The sequence below is a fragment of the Mycetomoellerius zeteki genome, unplaced genomic scaffold (assembly GCF_001594055.1).
Source record: "Mycetomoellerius zeteki isolate Tzet28-1 unplaced genomic scaffold, Tzet1.0 scaffold79, whole genome shotgun sequence".
In the NCBI taxonomy this organism is placed as follows: Eukaryota; Metazoa; Arthropoda; class Insecta; order Hymenoptera; family Formicidae; genus Mycetomoellerius; species Mycetomoellerius zeteki.
The window spans coordinates 1,486,196-1,506,693 of NW_017257819.1; the positions used below are offsets into that span (position 1 = coordinate 1,486,196).

General features: G+C 32.2%; 3 protein-coding genes across 4 annotated transcripts in view; 1 reads left to right on the forward strand and 2 right to left on the reverse strand.

Annotated features, from left to right (window-relative positions):
• rho-5 (rhomboid-5) overlaps nucleotides 1–6,427 on the forward strand; it is a 128,988-nt gene extending 122,561 nt beyond the window's left edge. For both annotated transcript variants that reach the window (XM_018458842.1, XM_018458843.1), the window contains 4 exons: nucleotides 1,175–1,365; nucleotides 1,563–1,859; nucleotides 2,178–2,331; nucleotides 5,883–6,427. In XM_018458842.1, coding sequence (XP_018314344.1) covers nucleotides 1,175–1,365; nucleotides 1,563–1,859; nucleotides 2,178–2,331; nucleotides 5,883–6,314 — 1,074 coding nt within the window. In that variant the 3' untranslated portion in view covers nucleotides 6,315–6,427. The remainder of the gene's footprint in view (nucleotides 1–1,174; nucleotides 1,366–1,562; nucleotides 1,860–2,177; nucleotides 2,332–5,882) is intronic.
• A 6,344-nt stretch (nucleotides 6,428–12,771) lies between these two features.
• On the reverse strand, nucleotides 12,772–19,855 carry LOC108729678 (tctex1 domain-containing protein 1). Its single transcript, XM_018458873.1, has 4 exons — nucleotides 19,830–19,855; nucleotides 19,542–19,675; nucleotides 19,101–19,294; nucleotides 12,772–13,050 (listed from the first exon to the last, which is right to left on the reverse strand). Exons 1-4 carry the CDS (start codon nucleotides 19,837–19,839, stop codon nucleotides 12,885–12,887), a joined length of 504 nt encoding a protein of 167 aa, XP_018314375.1. The 5' UTR covers nucleotides 19,840–19,855; the 3' UTR covers nucleotides 12,772–12,884.
• Nucleotides 13,392–15,195, reverse strand: cag. Its single transcript, XM_018458845.1, has one exon. The coding sequence runs from the start codon at nucleotides 15,072–15,074 to the stop codon at nucleotides 13,464–13,466; it is 1,611 nt and encodes a 536-aa protein (XP_018314347.1). The 5' UTR covers nucleotides 15,075–15,195; the 3' UTR covers nucleotides 13,392–13,463.
• Nucleotides 19,856–20,498: the final 643 nt, after the last annotated feature.

A 20,498-nucleotide genomic window follows, 5' to 3' on the forward strand; every position in this document is an offset into this window, starting at 1 on the left:
AAACTTTAAAGTATGTATATAAATACATGTATACAATAATATATGTATATAAATATATATGTGTAATTTTTGCTATATAATTTATTTGGTTAATAAGTTGCGCACATTTTGTTATTAATTTACGCATGTTTCAATCTAAAAGATTGCTACACTCAGAAAAAAATATAATGATGGCTAAATAAATATATATATATGACAATTATACTAGTTTTATATGTAGAATTAACGTACACATATTTGCATAGACCATTTTATAATTGCAATAACTATAAAACAGTTTATTCAGTGTACATTATAATTTTACATATAAAAACAATTACAATTTATATTAAACCGATGAAAATAAATCAATTAAGAAAAAAAAATCTATTTTCGATCAAAGCGGATCATAATGCTTAACAGCCCGGGAACCAGTGAATATTTTTTGCGTCATTAGCATTCTTAAGCATAAAAATAACGATAAAATTAATAAATCAGTTTGCTGAAATCGTACGAATGCAAAATGTTCACTGATTCTCGAACTATAGATATTTCAGAGTGAATTTACATACATATCCAATTTTGCAAATCGCGCACTAAAATCTTTTTTGGTCTTGAAACGCAGTTATGAACAGAATTAGAGTAGTAATATTATATATTAAATTGATAAGCAATTTAATAATTTTTTATAAGCTATAATAAGCATTTTAGAAAGATTTTAATTTGGTATTTAAGCATCTTAAGAGCTGTAAATAATTTAATTTATTGCAAAAAATATTGTCTCAGCTGGGATTTAAACCCACATTTTTCATATTCCCCGTGCACGAATTCTCACCGTTTAACCACTGAGGCTTCGATAATATTTGCTAATTAATTTAAATGTGATGTTTCCACTCTAGTTCTTTTTATGTTTGCGTTTTAAGATCGAAAAAGGTTTCGGTGCGCAGTTTGTAGAATTGAATATATATATAAATTTATTATGAGAAATATTTAAGCACTAAAATCCGCTTTAACCGAAAATAGATTTATTTCTCTTAATTGATCTTCTTGATATAAAACTTGTGTAGTTGTCACTTTTATAACTGCTACCACTATTATGTATTTTGCTGAATGTATCCGCAATGATATCATAAAGTCTTAGAAATTCTCTCTTCGCTAGCAATGAAATTAATTGCAATTATATTCAATCTCGCAGAATACAATATCAACCTGGAAGAAGTGGGGACCTGGAGACAGCGGGCCTGGCGGTCGCATCAGTGGATCAGTTTGTGGACTGGATCCCAAGTTTTGCGATGCCCCGGCAAGCATCGCACCTTACGAGTGGCCAGACGACATCACCAAGTGGCCAATTTGTCGGAAAACTAATCCCTTTAACCAACGCTTCAGGTAAGTTTTCTTCAATCTTCCAAGTGCATTCATTTGTGAATTCATTCGTGTGTATTCATTCTCCAGTGCAAATGATAAAATACTTTCACACGAAACAAAACTATTTGCGAAAATATTTAAGCTTGTAAAAATAAAACTGTTATTTGCGATGATTAAAATGGTTGCAAAAAAGAAAAATACCCAAAAATTTTTGTCAGTAAAAACGGGGGTCAACGGGGCAACGCCAATTTTCCGATCGGTCGTTACAAGGATAAGATGGCGGAGCACATGGTGTGCGAGGTAATCGGCCACCCATGTTGTATCGGGATTCACGGGATGTGTCGGATCACCACGAAAGAGTACTGCGATTTTGTCCACGGTTACTTTCACGAGGAAGCGTCCCTGTGCTCCCAGGTGGAGTGTTTGCACGATGTCTGCGGAATGATACCGTTCCTGCATCCAGAATGGCCAGACCAGTTCTACAGACTCTTTACTACTATTTTTCTTCATGCCGGGTAATAGTTGATGACAAATCGCATTTTATGAGATTTATTTTAAAGAAATAAAATGCATTAATTTCATGCGTTTATTTAATTGTAAAATTTATCTGTGATTGATTTCATATTAATTAATCCAAAAAGAAAATTTTGAGAAGTTTATTTATTCCATTAAATTCATCCTAGTAAGTAAAATCAATTTGTCATTAATTCAATTAAAAAAGAACATTTATTTTCCTATTAAAACGTAATAAAATGAACTGATTAGTCCGAATAAATTAATTTAAAAAGCAGGAACTCTTAATTTATGTGTTTATTTCAATATAAATTTTTCAGAATCGTCCATTTGATAATTACGTTGCTGATCCAATATTTTCTGATGAGAGATTTGGAAAAACTGACAGGCTCGTTGCGCATCGCTTTAATCTACTTTATTGGTGCTCTTGCTGGGAACTTGGCCAGCGCAATATTCGTCCCTTACAGGGCAGAAGTAAGTACTTAAACTACCGTAGATGAAGGTGACTTGGGACAGAATGTATCTTTGTTAAATGCGGACATGGTATCCATCTACGAGTTATTAGAGAAAGTTAAAAAATTTTCTTCCTTATCTCTCTCTCTCTCTCTCTCTCTCTCTCTCTCCCTCCCCTCTCTTTCCTGTCCCTCTCTTCTCCTTCCCTCTCTTTCTAACTCTTTCTCTTTTTTAATTGCTATACTTAACGTTGTAACGCTGAAAATGACTCAAATAGGAGTTGAAACGTGTGAAATCAGATGGTATTAATGTAATATATTTCTCGAAATCTTCAACAACCAGAGGTTGACTCCTATAGCCTTTTTGAATTTTTGTCTTTGTTGTGTGATATTAATTTAAAAAGTCTATAAGTTATTAATTAATTTAATTTCATTGTTATTGTCTTTCTTTTCTCCCCCCTTTTCCTCTTACGCTAATCATATTAGCGTTGCAATTGTGATTTCTGCATATGTGTACCTATACACAGTACATATATAAAATATTGTATATATATTAAATAATATATTTTTTAATTATTTATTAATTAAAAACCGAAACTGAAATCGTAATATTTATTCAATATTTTATTAAAACATAATTGGAACTGAAAAAACTTTTCAGTACGGGTTCTTGATTGACACATTACTATAGTATATACTATAGTATATACATATAGTATATACATCAATAGCCTAATTCGATACGAAAATGCATTACAAAAATTCATGCATATGTGTACGTACGCATCGAATTAGGCTAAGTCTAATTCTAAAAACTCGACGGTGTGTGTTCGTTCATGTGAACTATTAGGCTGTGAACTACATTTTGTAAATACAGATTGCAAAGCTTTTATGTCAAGCAAATATAATCACAATGTTCACAACTTTAAATGCCATATTTGGACTAAGGGTGCGTTTCATTTGAGGTTCACAACGCTCGCGAGCATTATTTGTCCTTATTCAGCATTTGATGAACAAGGATGACATAACTCCATGAGCGTTACGAGCGTCAAATGGAACGCATTCTAAAAAATAGTGAAGAGAGATCTTAATTTCAAAAATTTTGTCTAATCTCGGTATAAACTTCATTGCACAGACATGTATTAATGCATACACTTTAATTAAACTGAAAAAAAATTTTTCTACTCTATATAAAAAAGGGAATTTCAACACAAAACTTATTGCGTTTAGTCGATAAAAAATAAAACGGACGACTATAGGATCCTCTTAATTACGTTTTAACAATAGTAATAAAAAATTTAGAAAGATGATGAGACAAATTCAACTTTTTAAATAAGATGACTTCAACTCTCCACTGATAGCAAAATGCTAAAAAATTTCGGTCTAATTAGCAGTAAACTCGAATAGATTCCCACTACAAAACCATAGCTATCTGTGTCCGTATTTGGTTATGGATCTGCTGATAAAGCTAACAGATTGATGGCAGAAATCGAGCAAATGAGCCTACTGACATAACCTGACGGCTGATTGGCAGCAGAAATCGAGCAAGATTTGTCATTTTTATTTAAATCGATCTGAATACCTATCATGAAACATGTCGGAATGAATTCCGATCGGTATTATTCCGTTTTCCCTAGAAAACACAAGAATAGAAATCTAGGGAATAATTAAATAATTCCGATCGGAATCCATTTCGACTTGTTCCATGGTAGATGTTCTTGAGTACATAACTTATATATATATATATATTAACGTTATATATAGTTATACATAATTATATACATGAAAATAAGAGGTATAACTTCCAATGGTATTGATCTTGACAAATGTTTCTCAGAATTTTTCATATATGTTACTTATGAAATATCGTAAGATATAAGTCTAAAAGTTTTTGTAAGTATAATTTCTGAAAATGTTACAAAATCTAAAAAAAATTAAAAAATACTTTTTTAAAATTATGGGATAAGAACTTTCAGAATATTTCAGAATTCACTTGTATGAAAAATTCTGAGAAAAGATGTAAACTTTCTGAATATTTTTGAGTATTTTTGAAAAATGTTCCAATTCGTATAAAAATTATGAGAAAAATTTTCACCAGAGATTGCTCTTGAAATTTCATAAACTGCAGATGATGTCTATTTACTCCTATGTTGCTAATTCAGATTGCACATAAGATTTCGATATCAGCAAATTGACGGCAACTTTACAACAACTACAGTACATTAATTTGTCGAATATACTAAATCACGCTTGGCCATCTGGGTATACACAGGGTGTTCCGAATTTAAATGGCTAAATTTGTAGCGTATAAGGAATCGATATAAACTAAGAACAAAAATCCTTTAGAGATATACTCGTTTTTGCTTTGTTTTGGAAAAAATTGCAAAAAGACAAATATAATTTTTGGAATATCATTATTTTTAAAGTGGAATATTATTGTTTCTGTGTACGACTTCAGCGATAATACTTCAGAAGCAGTGCGAGAGTATGCGCGCCGATTTTCAGACAGAAAAGTGCTGGATCGACGAATCATTACGTTGACTAGATCAGTGTTTGACTGCAACACGAGTTGTCCATACAAGATGCAATGCGTGCATTGCTGCAAAAGGCCAACATTTTGAACAATATCTACTTTAATTAAGTGACAACACAAATAAATAAGTGTGAATGAATAATAAGTAATAAATAAATACAAAGATGAAAACTACATTTTGTCTTTTTTTGCTATTTTCTTCAAAACGAAGCAAAAACGAGCATATCTCTAAAGGACTTTTTCTCTTAGTTTATCCCTATAATCGCTATAATCGCTCCCGAAGTTTGGGCATTTAAATTCGGGACATTCTGTATGTATGTGTATATATACTTATATTACTTATAAATATATATATTCATATATGATTTAACTAGTAGATTGCTGAACAGTATTCATTGGACTGCCTCCAATTTGGCTCATATAGCGGTTTTTTTTATTTGAAATGTAGAATCACGTAGAAAAAAGGAACTATGTGTTGAGGGAATCATTCAAAGTTATGGTGAATCATTATTTTATATGCCATGTCTAAGCGAGCGAATGTTGGATATTTGGATATTTCAACTAGCTCTAATTTTAAACCCTTCTTATTTAAAAACTACGGTAGCTTCGATATTTTAATATTAGAATTTTTGTCTTTACATAATTTTAGTAATCAGTTATCAATGAGTGTCACGCGAAGTTTAAGACACCCCCGAGACAGATATATATTATATATACGTACATATATATATTGTATATAGTTTTTTTTGTCTTCTATCAAGATTATGCAATATTTATTAAATAACAATATTACAATTAACAATTTATGGGCAATTGTCTGTTTAACATTGAGATATTGCTATAAAATCTCCCCCCCTTTCTCTCTCTCTATCTCTCTCTCCTTTTTCTCTCCCTCCCTTTTCTCTTATTTCTTTTTATGTATGAAACACAAAAGTTTATTAAATCGATTAACGCATAGGTATTTGTGGAAGTTTATCATTTTTTTAGATGTGCGCATCAATAACATTTGTTGTCGTTAATATTATTCATTTTATTTGTAGGTTGGTCCAGCTGGCGCACATTTCGCTCTGCTTGCCACGCTGGTGGTCGAAGTGCTGCATTGCTGGCCAATGCTGAAGCACCCGCGTCGTACATTATCTAAACTGATCCTGATTTTGTTGGGACTATTAACGCTGGGTATCCTGCCATGGATAGATAATTACGCGCATCTATTTGGCTTCATCTTCGGCTTTTTGGCGGCCTATGCACTGATGCCCTTTATCTCATTTGGCCATTACGACCGTAGACGGAAGATCTTATTGATTTGGGTCTGCATGATTCTGATTGTGGGCCTGTTCGCCTTGTTACTCGCCCTCTTTTACAACGTACCGGTGTACGAATGTGAGGTGTGCAAACTGTTCAATTGCGTGCCGTTCACCCGTGACTTTTGCGCCTCCCAGAACATCAATTTCAAGCGAGAGGAGCCAGTATGACATACGGAGCCGCGGTTCACAGTCGAGCGCGAAATTGTTCCGCTCGGCCCCCGACTTTACGCTCCTCATCATCACTACAATATTATGCCATTACCATTCGCCGCGCTCGTTCTGACGACACTGAAACCACAAGATCAATCGAAACTAAATAAAAAAAGACTTTTTCGTTAACCACAGTTTAAAATCTCCAAAATCATCGAAAGTCTTAATTGTACGAAGCTGCAGAAGAAGGTTCTTTAAAAACAGTCAGAAAAGATATTTGTCGAATCTTTAAGAAATATCGAAAAAAATATGAAAAATTTTTTTATTCTTTAAAGAAGTTAAACGCAGAATTTTTGAGGAAGCTAAATGTAATGAATTTTTTTGGAATTCCTGAAGAAATTGGAAGAAGGTCAATAAAAATTTTCCCTTATTCTATCTGGAAGAAATATCAGAAAAAAAGTTGTTTCTTCGGTTTTCAAAAAGATTACGAAAGAAAAAGTTAATAAATATTTTCCTTCATTGTAGAAACCAAGAAATGGAAACAAATTTCATACGAGAAATCTTGAATTTTCAAACAAACTAAAAAAGATAGTAGAATTTATCTCTGATAGAACTGGAGGAAAAATGAAAATAAACGTTTTGTTAACCCTCAATCGATATTTAATGATCTCATCGAGCTTCGAGAATCATCAGATTTGCATTATCCTAGTTGTGATCCGCAAACTTTGAAGATAATCTTATTACTTGGAGACTCTCTCTGCGCTTCCATGACACTATTCAAATCACCGAGCTTCTGAAATTTCGCAAACTCAAGTTCTACCTTCAAAGGTCTAGAGTTTCCGAATTTTCCTAACTTTGAAAATTTCACGATCATTTTTCGATCGTTCTGCGTTATTAAGAGTGATATCATGGTGCGTTCGGGGACATGGGGGTTTGATAGTGCCTGGATCGAGCGGGTGAAGGTGATGGATCCCGACCGACATTTTCGCTACTGCCAACGAACGTTAGAGAGGAACTCGTGTTCGTCGATACGCACGACGATGCCTTAACATTATTAAGTCCCAGCGTAGTGAGTGGCTCCCGATGTGAGCTGGCTGGGGCCCAGCGGGCCTTGAGGGAGCCCAGAACTCTGAATCGCCGACGGAGTGTAAATATATACGCGGGTCTTAGATGTCCCGTGACGATGACGAATAGATGCTCCGTGGATTTGGAATCTCGCAGAGTTTGGCACGGTTAGCATCCATCTCCTCGAGGTGTTAACAGGATAATGGAAGAGGAGAGAGCCAGTGTTGTAAATAGGATCAAGTCTTGTTACCATTGTAAGAGCGACTTTAGTAAGCTAACTTTAGGGAGAACCTTGAAAGTGCGCACGTCTTTCGTCTCTGCACGATATAGTCCCCCGCACCTCCGACATCCGGAACTATTGTCTGTGATGGCTTGACCTTGGAAATATTTTTCGTAGCACCGCGACGGCCGTAATGACGATGGCCGCGAGCCTTCCTGCAGGAACGATCAGTGAATGTTCATCATATGGATATCAGTCAACTGCTCGCTCGATCGTGCGAAACATTCGCGAATTTCAACTTGGCATATTTATATAAAAAGAAATTGAGAGATATGCACATAATTTCTCATCAAAACATTTCCAACATTTTTTTTCGTTTTATAGTGCTTTTTTGAATTATGAAAATAGCTTTAAATAATTATTAGAGAGACAGATGTTTTAAATGAATGTTTTATAATTTTTGACACAAAATATTATGATTCATATATCGATAAAATAAAATTTCAAAAAGTTAAAAGAATTGATTAATTTTTATTATATGTTGGTATTTAATCGCAATTACAAAAGACGTCTTAAATACGACGGATTATTACATCAAATATTTGAACAATTACATAGATTTCATAATTGTAAAATATATAATTTATAATTAAATAATTATTTAAAATAGAAATGAAGCAAAACATATATATATATATATTATGAAATTATAATATATTAAAGCATGTGACATAATATTTGCCAAATTTTTATTACGAAATTTTAACTTGACATTTACTTTAATTAACGTTATTTTCAATTGCTTTCATGTAATTAATATTAATAGAATTATATTTTGATATATAAATATATATATATATTACATTTATTAATATTTCTTCTTTGATAAAATAATTTTATTAATTTAATTTAATACTATAATACAAAATTTTAGATTATCTTAATCATAATTTAATTACTTTGTATTTTATTTTGGCAGTTCTAATTTTTTTATGTAAAACGAATTTTAATATTATGTAACAGTATTAATTTAATTAGAGTAATAATATAATATTGATAACTAATGCAATCCTATGCGATATTTTAACATCGAGATTCGTATGCCTAAATACGACATTAAAAATTTCTTTTTCTAATATACAAGATTTTAATATAATTTTAAATAAAACAAATTTTACATTATATTTTGATAATGCCGAATATTACAAAATTTTAATTATGGTTATTATTATACATAATAATAACCTACAACAAAATATGGGATGCATGCGATATTGCGAAAAATTATTGTGAGTCCGGTTGATATCCAGATGATTAACTCCTCATCGAGGATAGGAGGGAAGGGGAGGTCTGAGGCAGAGGAAGCGGAAGGAAAGTGTTAACGATTTAAGGCGAAACGAATCAATTTTTTATAACGGCGTGAGAGAGAACGAGAGAAAGGGAGGCACGAATATTAGAATTCTTGATCAATTTCGAAGTCTGTATATATATTTGCGACGACAGCGTAAGAGAATGTGAGAGAATAGAAGAGAGGCAGTGTGAAAGAGATATGCGAGACATTCGCGCGAAATAATTTGACGATTTTGTTCTGGGGATTGAAACCATGTTATTTCGATGTTAACATTACGTGAAAATGGAAGCGCTTTTTCTATATTTACGTGTAGTAACGGAAAATCATAGGAGTTTCAATCCCTATTTTATTCCATTTATTGTATGTATATGTATACTATCCCCGAAAAATTTCCAGCATGGTAACGAAATTTTTGAAGCTTTAAACTTACCGTAGCATTGTGAATTAAATCAAAGATGATTGTACCATATTGCAGAACAAATACAGTTGTAATTCGCAAATCATTGTTTTTTAAATATAATCAAATGCTTATTTACTTAAATATACCTAAAATAACGAGAAACGGCAATGTGCGGAAATTTTTCGGGGGTAGTGTACATATACGCGCGCATATTCCATTTTATATAAATTGTCTTACAATTATTTTAGCACAAATTTTTAAAATTATGCTTAAATACGATTATGTCGATTCGAACAAAAGTGCAAGAGTGCTCGTTTTATTATTCGATTTAAACGACAAAAGAATTTCGAGGAAATATATTGATGAATAGGAAAATGCTAAAATTCAATAGATACAAAATTTGCGATTGAGATTATTAGAGGAAAAAATTTTTTCACACACACATTTATCTTCTTCCACATATAATATTTCTATCTATATGCTAATTATTGTTAATTTGTTCTTTTAACCTTATAATTCTTACACTTTTTTTACAAAGTAGTTGAAAGGACTGTGCAACGTCCGCTGTGGCGCTTTGCCAAATTTTGTATTTCGCCGGGTTATACATTATACATTAGCATAATATGTATACGTGCGAATTGCAACCATGACTGTAACAAAAACGTCATTTCCAAGCATCATCATACCGATTACTATGATTGTCATTGCTATTGCTCCAGCAATTAATCCAAATTATATATTTGGAAACTTTGTGATATGATCGAGCGAAGAAACAGAAGAGAATGAAACAGAGAGGAAGTTTTTTTTTTGCGTGTATGTCTGGGTGTGTGTATGCGTGTATGTGTATACGTGTGTGTATATGTGGTGTATATGTGCGCGCGCGTGTGTGGGGTGATCGATAGCCCTATTAAACTTTTTTTCGGATTATATATATAAATATTATAAATATATATATAAACGTATACATACGCGAGTTAAGGTGGATCATCGTTGACGAGCAACGTATTGTTATTATTGTAAATGTGTTATATACAGATAATAGCATGCAACAGACATATACATATACACACACATACACATACGATATACACAAAGTGCATATAAACGATCATATACATAAACACGTACACGTATACACATGATGGAGATAAATAAATTGAGAACTTTCGATAATTCCATACCGATCACGGCGAGGTGGAATGTCTCGCCTTCCCTCGCGGAGGCAAGAGAAGAGAGTGAGAAAGAGGGAAAAAGAGGGTAGTTTCATCCCGATTGTGGTTGTTGTAGAAGCCAAAAATCACGGGCAAATTGCGCGATCAGACAAGCCTTTTAATTTTATGTATCTTATGTTTGCACATGGCAAAAGTTTTACATTTGTTGTATAGGTCTCAATCTATGTTTCAAAAGTTGCGCAATGTCTCTATCAATTGTAGAAGTCAAATAGAGAGTTTGTAATAATCCATCAGAATCTTAATAATTTTTGAATTATAAGCAAGTAAAAGAATAGGAGGGGATAGAATTTCAAATAATTACATTTTGAATAGAATCGAGTTCTCAAACTTTCTTTTAATTTAATTGGCATATAGTTTCCAAGATACCGACAGTTTGAAAAGATCATTACATAGTGCCAATAAAAGTTTGGCTTTTGTAAATAATAATAGATAATATTTTATATTTATACGAAAGAGAGGAATTGTAAATGTTTAGTAATTTGAAAAATTTTTGGAAACAGGTTTGTTTTACGAACTTGTATGTATTCTTTTTATTTATTTCTTCGTTTTTCTTTACGATAAATCTTACGCTTGTTTAAAACTTACAAATTACGATGAATACCTTATATAATTATTAAGAATTCATTTATCATTTTTTATCATCAACTATTTTTTATTATGAAAGAGACATATTTTTTTATAATCTTATATATTATATATATATATAACATATTTTTTGTTTTATTTATAATTTGTATATATTATTTATATTTTATATTTTACAAAAGGATAAAGCAGAAAAATTTTCTTGGTAAGCTTCACAAATCTCCGATCGCGCGGTTGACTTGTAATTTTTGCGATGAGGCGAATCACCGCCCTTGTAAATAAACGTATGCGTCAAAAATGGACCAAGGATTTACATAGTGCAGCTCGTGCGTGTAAAATTGATCGGCAGGTAGGATTGTAAGTAAAGCTACGATTAATCCTAATAATTACGAAGGAACCCCGCGAAAGATAGGCGAATTTGGAGGGGGATTAACGAAAATTCTTTTTTGCGAAATAAGAATCTTAGTTTTTATAGCTAAGAATCGGCTAAACACTTAATAGTATTGTTTTTAAGTAGATATTTTTCAATATTTTATTGAAGTTGTCTAACATAACGCTTTTCGACAGCTTTTTCATCCCTTTGTATTCTATTTCGATTTCGAACAAAGCTTGAGTTGGTTATTAAACAACTGGGGCTATTTTTTTGTACTTCCGATTTATTAAAACACATAGTGTAATTCAGTTCATTAAATGGCGAAATATTTTTAAATTTTCCTCTGTTTCTGTGAATTTTTCTATGGATATAACAAGTAAAGTAATGTAAAATACGAAATTATGAATTAAGAATATGAAGCAAAACATATTACAAGTTTAGGACTCTTAAAAAATTTTAATAAAATTTGCATTCTTATGCAAATAAGAGCATGCAAGCGCAAGAAGTTTTGCGTTACATTCGTACCGAGTTGTGACTTCAAAGATTAATGATTCAATTTCGCATAATGGATTTTTGTACGTCTTTTTCTTAAAATTCGCTTAATTTTTGCGGTGTAAATAAAACGGGCGGCAGCGCTAGCTTGTAATTAATTAATTAAGGCTCTCGCGCCTCTTTTATATAAATATTATACATATATATGTATATTATATACGACTTAAAAAAAGAACATTCCACCACAGCCGCGCGGTATTATTTTTCTGTATCCCTGTAACTATAAAAGCGCGATATAAGTATTAAGGACGGACTTTAAGGGAATATACGACTGTATTAATTAAAAGGATCGATCAACTTATTATTATTAAATCACCATCATTATCATTATTATGATTGACATTGTTAATATCATTGCAATAATTATTTTACCCTCGGTTCTCACTATAATCATCGGTATCCTTCGATTATTATTAATAATCATAACATTACATTGTACTTGTGCTGTTATATACATACACATATAAATATATAAATATATAAATACATATAAATATATAAATAAATATATACGAATGATATATATATTAATTTAATAACAATAAAGAAAAATGTGAAACACACGTGATCTAATTGTGAGTGTGGATCAATGATCCTTTCTTCAGGCATAATATCGGCGAACATTCGATCAAATTAATTATTATGCATACAGCATATTTTTCCACTAATTCGTCTTTAATTAATTTTATTTGTACGTTTTCATTTTTTAAATTTTGTCTAAAACACTATTTTTGTTTAATGTATGTTCAAGGACTTATTGTTCATCATCACAAAAGCTCTCACACCGATCTTTTTTTTTTAAATACTTGTTTACTCGTAATAAGTCCCCACTACGAGACCGATCGCAGCAAATTCTGCAGTTTCAATTATATGAGTTGAGTACGTGTCTCTCTGAACGTCCCACAACTTACCAAAATTTATTTGCACATTTTGTCCTAACTTTTGGATGATCGACATAATAACCACAACTTTGTATCTGGAAGCAACAATAAAATAGGCTGAAATAGTTTCTCGGATAAAATGTGGATTTTTAATACTCAAATAGCATAAATAATAAACATTTTAAAAGCACACTTTTACAGAACTAAAATATAATAGTAGAAATAAAATATAACAGTAGAACTTTGATTATTTGACCTAATATGAAAAGATCATTTTTATTTTATTAAAAAAACAGACATTTTAGATAGAAATTATTTTAATTACATCTTGAAACATAGTCAATTCTGTTCTTTAATTACATCTTTAAGTACAATCAATACTGTTCTTCTTAAAATCTTAAACATAATAATTCTTGAAATATAATAATTCGTTGGTACAATATATATATATATATATAGGAAGATCAAATATATAAATATATATGTAGTATAGATATAGATGGATTCTCTATGATTTAGAAGATCTTTTAGTTTCTCGGAGTGCTGCTGATCTGTTTTTCGCTGCAATATCTCGCCATTTTTTCAACGTACACACGTCGTCTGATGATGTCTCTTCTTGTTCTACATACGCCAATACAATTTTAAAAGCGGACACAGCATCTGAGTGAGAAATTCTCCGCTCAACCGGCTCAACTACCTCATCATCAGATTCTGACGATGACTCTTCTGAGGATTTTTGTTCGAGAATGGCCACTATCTCTGCATCCGTATAATCTAATTCTCTGTCGTCGCCTGTTATCCATTCTTCAATGTTTGTTTCCATAACTTGTTCCGGTCCAAGGAGGGACTTTGCCATTTCAAACAATTTATTTCGTAATTCCTCTTTTTGTTTACGTAAGTCGGTATTTTCTGAGTCCTTATCTTTCTCAGAAAAGTTGAAAAGCTTATTCCATGACTTTCTCAAAATTTCTGATTTTATCTCCTTCCATGCTTGAGCTATCCAAAACACCACTTTCTTTAGGTTGACTTTCTCTAGAGTATCGGTCAATTTTTGGCCGCTTTCACTTGCCTCTAAAAGAAATGTTAAGAGATGAAATCGGTATAGCCGCTTTAAGTGTTCCAAAACACCTTGCTCCAAGGGCTGGATCAATGATGCCTGCACGTTAGTTGGAAAGAATCTCACAATGATATCGCCATCATATAACGCAGCTGCATTTGGATGTGCAGGTGCATTATCGATAAACAAAATGGCCTTCCTCGGAAGTTTCATCTTCTTCAAATGTCTCTCAACCTTGGGTACAAATTGTTTATGGAACCACAATTTGAAAATCGTAATGTCCATCCATACATTTTTCTGGTGCTTATAGTAAACTGGCATTGTTGAAGCTGTTAGATTTCTTAATGCCCGAGGATTTGCATATTTTCCAATGACCGTAAGATGCAGTTTATGATTACCAGAAGCATTACTACATGCTAATATGGTTATTTTTTCCTTGTTTCGGTTGTTACTCGGAACTAACGATTCTTCATGCCATGCCAAGATTTTATTAGGTAACATTTTGTAATTCAAACTTATTTCGTCACAATTATAAATCTGTTCCAAAGAATAACCTCCTCTTTTGATCGTCTTTTTAAACTTTTCTTTGAAAACGTTCACAACGTCATCGTCTTCAAAGAATTTTTCTCCACGAGTATTAAATTGCATAAGTCGTATGCTATATCTCTTTTTCCATCTATCAAGCCAGCCATTGCTGGCTGCAAAACATTCCTCTTTCTCAGCTTCATCTGGGAAATGCGAATATAGTGACAAAGCTTTTGCCTGTAATATTGATCCTGAAATCGGAGCACCTTTTTCTCTTTGTTGCACAAACCATAAAAATAATGCTTCTTCCACTTTCGTGTGTTCTGTAAACTTCATTGCTTTACGTTCATTAGATGCTTTCGTTTTCTCCTTCCACGCCAGCAATTTCGCACGATTGCGTATCCAGTCACCGACGGTGACTCGCCCAACACCAAACCTCGCAGCAACCTTTTTATGACACTCTCCTCTATCAATGCGTTTAAGAGCTCGAAGCTTTGTTTCGAGTGGAATACAGACTTTCTTGCGTTTCGGGGCCATTGCACGTGTTTACAGGACGAACGAAACGAACAGATATGGCGTGTACATTGAAATAATGATACCGGATGGAAGACGCGACTACCTCAAAGAATAGGTAGAGGGGATACACACACACAAAGAAGCACGTACATAGGTCATCCTCTTCTTTGTGTGCGTATCCCCTAGCACACATTGACGCACATATGTATGCCTCTTTTTGTATATGTACCCCTTCCATCTATCTTTCAGAGGAGCTGCGTCTTCCATCACTGTACGGTAGCGCTACGATCGATAACGAAGTCGGATAACCCAGGGGTTGGATAATGCGAGGTCGGTTAATCAGGGTTCTACTGTATTAAATAATCGGAGTATGCCATTAGTTCACGTCTCGATAGCACGTCCATTCATATCGGCCGATGCCTAGAAATTTTTCAGTGTGCCAATGAAAACATTTTATATTAAATTGCAATATAAATCTATGGAAATTTGTAACATTTAAGGCCGGTATTCATAGTTGATTCTTACTTTCAGGACCGTTTTAAGATTTCACGAACTAATCAGAGGACTGTATTAGCATCTTAAGAATCACTTTAACAAACTTAATCGGCCAATTAGTCCATTGGAATTGGTTAATCTCATCTGTCGTCAAACGAAATGATAAATGCAATTGGTCAATTCCAATGGACTAATCGGCCGATTAAGTTTGTTAAAGTGATCCTAAGGCCTGATTGCATCAACGTTATTTTGACTTTAAGCGAAGTTTAAAAATCTTTCTTCCTTTTGTTCTAAGGACCTTAGACACTTAAGAGGGTCTTAAAATAAGAATCGACTATGAATATCCTAAACTTTAGTCTAAATAGCCTAAAACTTTAGTTTCGAAATTATAATATTTGTACTTTTAAAGTCGTCATCACAGTCGATTGTCACTACGTTTACACGGCACGCTTTACGCCGAAGTTATAACATCGATGTATGAAACTAGCCAATCACAGTCATTCTATTCTTCAGAGGAATAGCTATAATTGGTCAGTTTTATAACATCGACATAGTCTACTTCATAACAAGATAGACCCAACATTAGCTATATATTGGCCCTGAGTTTGGCAAAACGATGCGAGAGGCAAAATATTGGGGCAACCTATCCTTCTCTGTGCGCATATAAATTCCTTTATATTAGATTTATTCTTAGAGCCTTTATATTATATGAATTAGGTTAACCTGTCAAAATAGGTGTGCTGATGCGTGCGCATGCAGATATATATCACGCGGTCACGCGGAGCGGTTCTCGACGCATGCGTACAATGTTACATCAAAATCGGGGGCCACTTTTTCAAATGAGTTAGCAATCTAGTAGTATATATAGAAGTCTGTGGTCGCAACTGGTATAGCTATACTGTGACATCGAAAAGCGTGCCGTGTAACAGAGGTCACAGTCATTCCATTCTTCAGAGAAGTAGCTATGATTGGCTAGAATTCCTATAATAAAGAGTCCGGCCAAGTTGCCATTAATCCTATTGTGCTGACAAAATATGGCGGAACCAATAAGATCTCGAATCTGTTCTTAGCGCGCGGTATTATTCAATTGACAGTAATGGAATAATAAGGGAATAAACATATCTTTATCAGTATAAACATATTCTACAAAATTTGTTACTTATGAGACATATTGAATACAATATTAAAAATTAGAAATCGATTTTTATGATAGCATGCATTATAATTTGTTTTCTATATATATTTCACTTACCTTTTACACAGTCTGTGACCTCTTATAATATTATATTATATATTAAAAAATCGTTTTATTTATTAATAATGACTATATAATTCACGATATCTTTATAGTATCACAGGTATCACACTATTCCTCTTTATTTACGACGCCATGTTTTGTCAAATTAGAAAGATTGGCAAAACTCATTATAAGGACTCTATGATTGGCCAGTTCATAACATCGATATTAGAACTGCCGGCTGCAAACCAGCGTGATGTTCGTCGCGTGCGACACGCAATATAAGGCTGTGTTCCAAAATTCACTGCCAGCACTGAAAATCTACAGTTTACGTTGCGTATACTATACTTTTATATTGAAAATCTATAGTGCACATAATAGCTGCGTTCAGCAGAAAAAGCAGCTTTGCAATTGTTGTAAAATTCTTTAATATGGTTGGTCTTGCTCTTAGTTCCTCATTGGATCTAAATGCATAAACCAATCATATTCAAGAATTTTACAACAGTTGCAAAGCTGCTTTCTCTGCTGAACGCAATCAATGTAAACTGTAGTATTTTCAGTGCTGGCAATAAATTTGGAACAGTCCTATACGTACTTTCGGTTTCAACCCAGACATGGCGAAGCCAATAAAAAATCAGACACATATATTGGCTATATTCTTATTATAGGTACTTTACACTTATCTAGGGTGCGTTCCACAACTTTAACCCGATATTTCATGTGTCGTACGACAAGGCTTTTCAAGCCTGTTGATTGGCTGTAGGATAGACAGATTTTCGGATCTCTCTGTTCTATAGCTAATCAATAGGCTTGAAAAGCCTGTCGTACGACACATGAAATATCGGCCTGACTGTCAACTCCATCTTTTATCTTTATTCAATATTCGATGACCAATAAGGATAAAATGATACTCGAGTTGAAAAAGTTGAATTTTGGAATGCAACCCTACTCTAAAAAAGGACTTCATTTTTGCATCTCAATTTACATAAAGCCCAAGACACAATGCGAGGGAATAGCAATAGTTTCAACCTATCAGAAACTGTGTATTCCGGTGTATCCGATTTCTGATAAATTGAAATCGTGTTATTCCTATCGCTATCGCTATTCCCTCGCATTGTGTCTTGGGCTTAACTATAAGAATGAATTCACTAGCGTACTGATCTTACTGATGCACATTGAAGCTGTTACACAATACACACTAATCTAATATATCTGAGAGTGTAAAAGTGAAATATCAATATAAATATTTGAGAAATATAAAACCACAAACAATACAATAAACCCACACAGCACTGATCATTGCTGAAAATTTTCAAAAATGTTTCAACCTTTCACGTCTCATTTGCAACAATTCTGAAAAGATTTTGCAACATGTCAATGAAATGTTTTAATAGAAATATTTCTAAAATCTATCATATCCAATAAATTGAAAAACGTATTTACACTGAACAAAAAAATTATCATGATGTTAAAATGGCTCCAAAATGTTTAATAAAAATAATTTTTTTTTATCAATCATGATTCAGTTTAATGTCATTTTGATGTTATTGTGACTTGTTCTACTTTAGTTGCAAAAAACTTTTGTATATGAATAATAATATTGTGTGGAAACTGCAGGTGTGATTTTTTAATAGTAATTATGTATATGTGCTTATACATATAATGTGATTAATTAATCAAAATAATTGGCGATATAATTACTATTTTTTAGAGATACTTTAAGTTTATTTTAATAAGTTTTGTAATCTGTATAAACATATCACGAAACTCTTAATAAATTTTAAGTACTTCAGAAATGATAAAATATAGTTTAATTGATACTTAAACAATATTTAAATTTATTATATGTCGACATAATAAATATTATTTAAGTATCAATCAAGTATATATTTAAATATCATTTTTGTAGTACTAGAAATAGCTGAAACCTTTTTTGTATTATAATATTTCAAAAAGATTGCAGATTCTTTCTGTAACGTTTCATCAATCTTTCAACAAGGTTTCATGTGCAAGAATCGCGGACATTTTGCTATTTCAGAACTGTCTCAAAAATGTTGCAGACATATTTCGCGATTTTTATGAAATGTTTCACTTTTCAGTTGAAATACTTCTGAGGTATTTCTGAAAACTTTCGGTGCTGTATGGGAAATGTATTACACAGATTTCGCAATTAATAAAATTGTTTCTATATTTATATAAAACAGATATTTTTTTATATCAATTTGTGTAAGAGCTTTAATGTGCATTAGTATGCACTTGGTGCGTCTAATTTAAATTACTATAATTCATATTTATTTAATTGATCGATATATTACCGATCGTAAAATTCCCTACAAATTTTGTCACGCACTTCCTCTGACATTCTCTGACAGATTTGCATGCAAACTTGAGATTGATATTTTAAATCGGCTAAATAATCCTGCATTACATCAATTAAGATCATATCAACAACTTCACTCTTGAAAGGTTTGCAAGCCTCCAAACGATAAGTATTTTGATACCTCGGAGTCTGAAAGATAATTTCCGTATACCTTAATTTAAAATATCACATACATGTAATCTATTCCATAATTAATAAAGTTCATGATCATTTTAAGTGCACTACGAGTATACATATTGCGCATTATCATTAACACTACAATCTTTTAATTATTTATTTTTGTTATAACTCTTTTGAGGGTTATATATTTTTATAAACTACTGCGCAAAATTTTCTTTTATCTTGTCGAACGTTGGGTAATTTTTATATAAAATACCTTAAAGCCGCTCTTGTCTATGCGAAAGTATAGGCTTGACTTTGGTATTCCAGTAAGGGATAGACTACTAATATAGGTTTTGGATCGAACAGCTCTACTGAGAATAGACCATGATTTTGACATGGATTGTTGCGCTGATAATTAATATTCAGTATGTCCAATTATTATTATCTTTTGTTATATTATTATATTTGTATCAAATTAATTATTATAATAGTTATTATTAATACATATTGTAACTTTGAAACTTTGTTTCAATCTTTTAAGTCATTATTAATTAAAACTTACTTGTGCTCATGCTTGTTGAAGAAATTTTACTTAAAAATATAAAATATAAAATTGATAAAATTATGTATATTGTATATCAAATAGTAATTAAAATAACTTCCAAAAATTTCATTTATAGTTCTTATTTTAACTTCCTTGAAATTGCCGCATTTATATTTTTGTCGTCGATCTATCTCGTCAACTTCGTTAGTTAAAATTTTTGCACGGTTCATCTTTTCTCTTTTTCTCCGTTGAGGGGCGTGTTCAGATTTCCATCCGAGTGCTCTCCAAGTGTCATGCTATCCTTGTTTAATGTTTAATGTTCGGTAAACAACAAGGATAGAAGAATATCAAACTAATAGCATCTCTATTTGCAACTAATATGAATGTAACATTTGATGATTCGATTTTATGTTTTCGAGTTTTTATATATTATTATTTAGTTTTGATTAGTTTTTAATTTAGTTTTCAATAGTTTATATATACAGGGTGTCCCATAAGTTTTTGTCAATCGCTTTTGTGTAGATAAAGCGGACTAAAAGTCCTCTACCATTTTGCAATTTTCGCAATGGTTAACGAATTATTAATTACTAAAAATCGCTGAATATTGGTTTTCATTTTTTTATAATCGTTATTAATACTTTTATGAACAAAATAATAAGAAGAATCAATCAGTATAAAGAAAATACA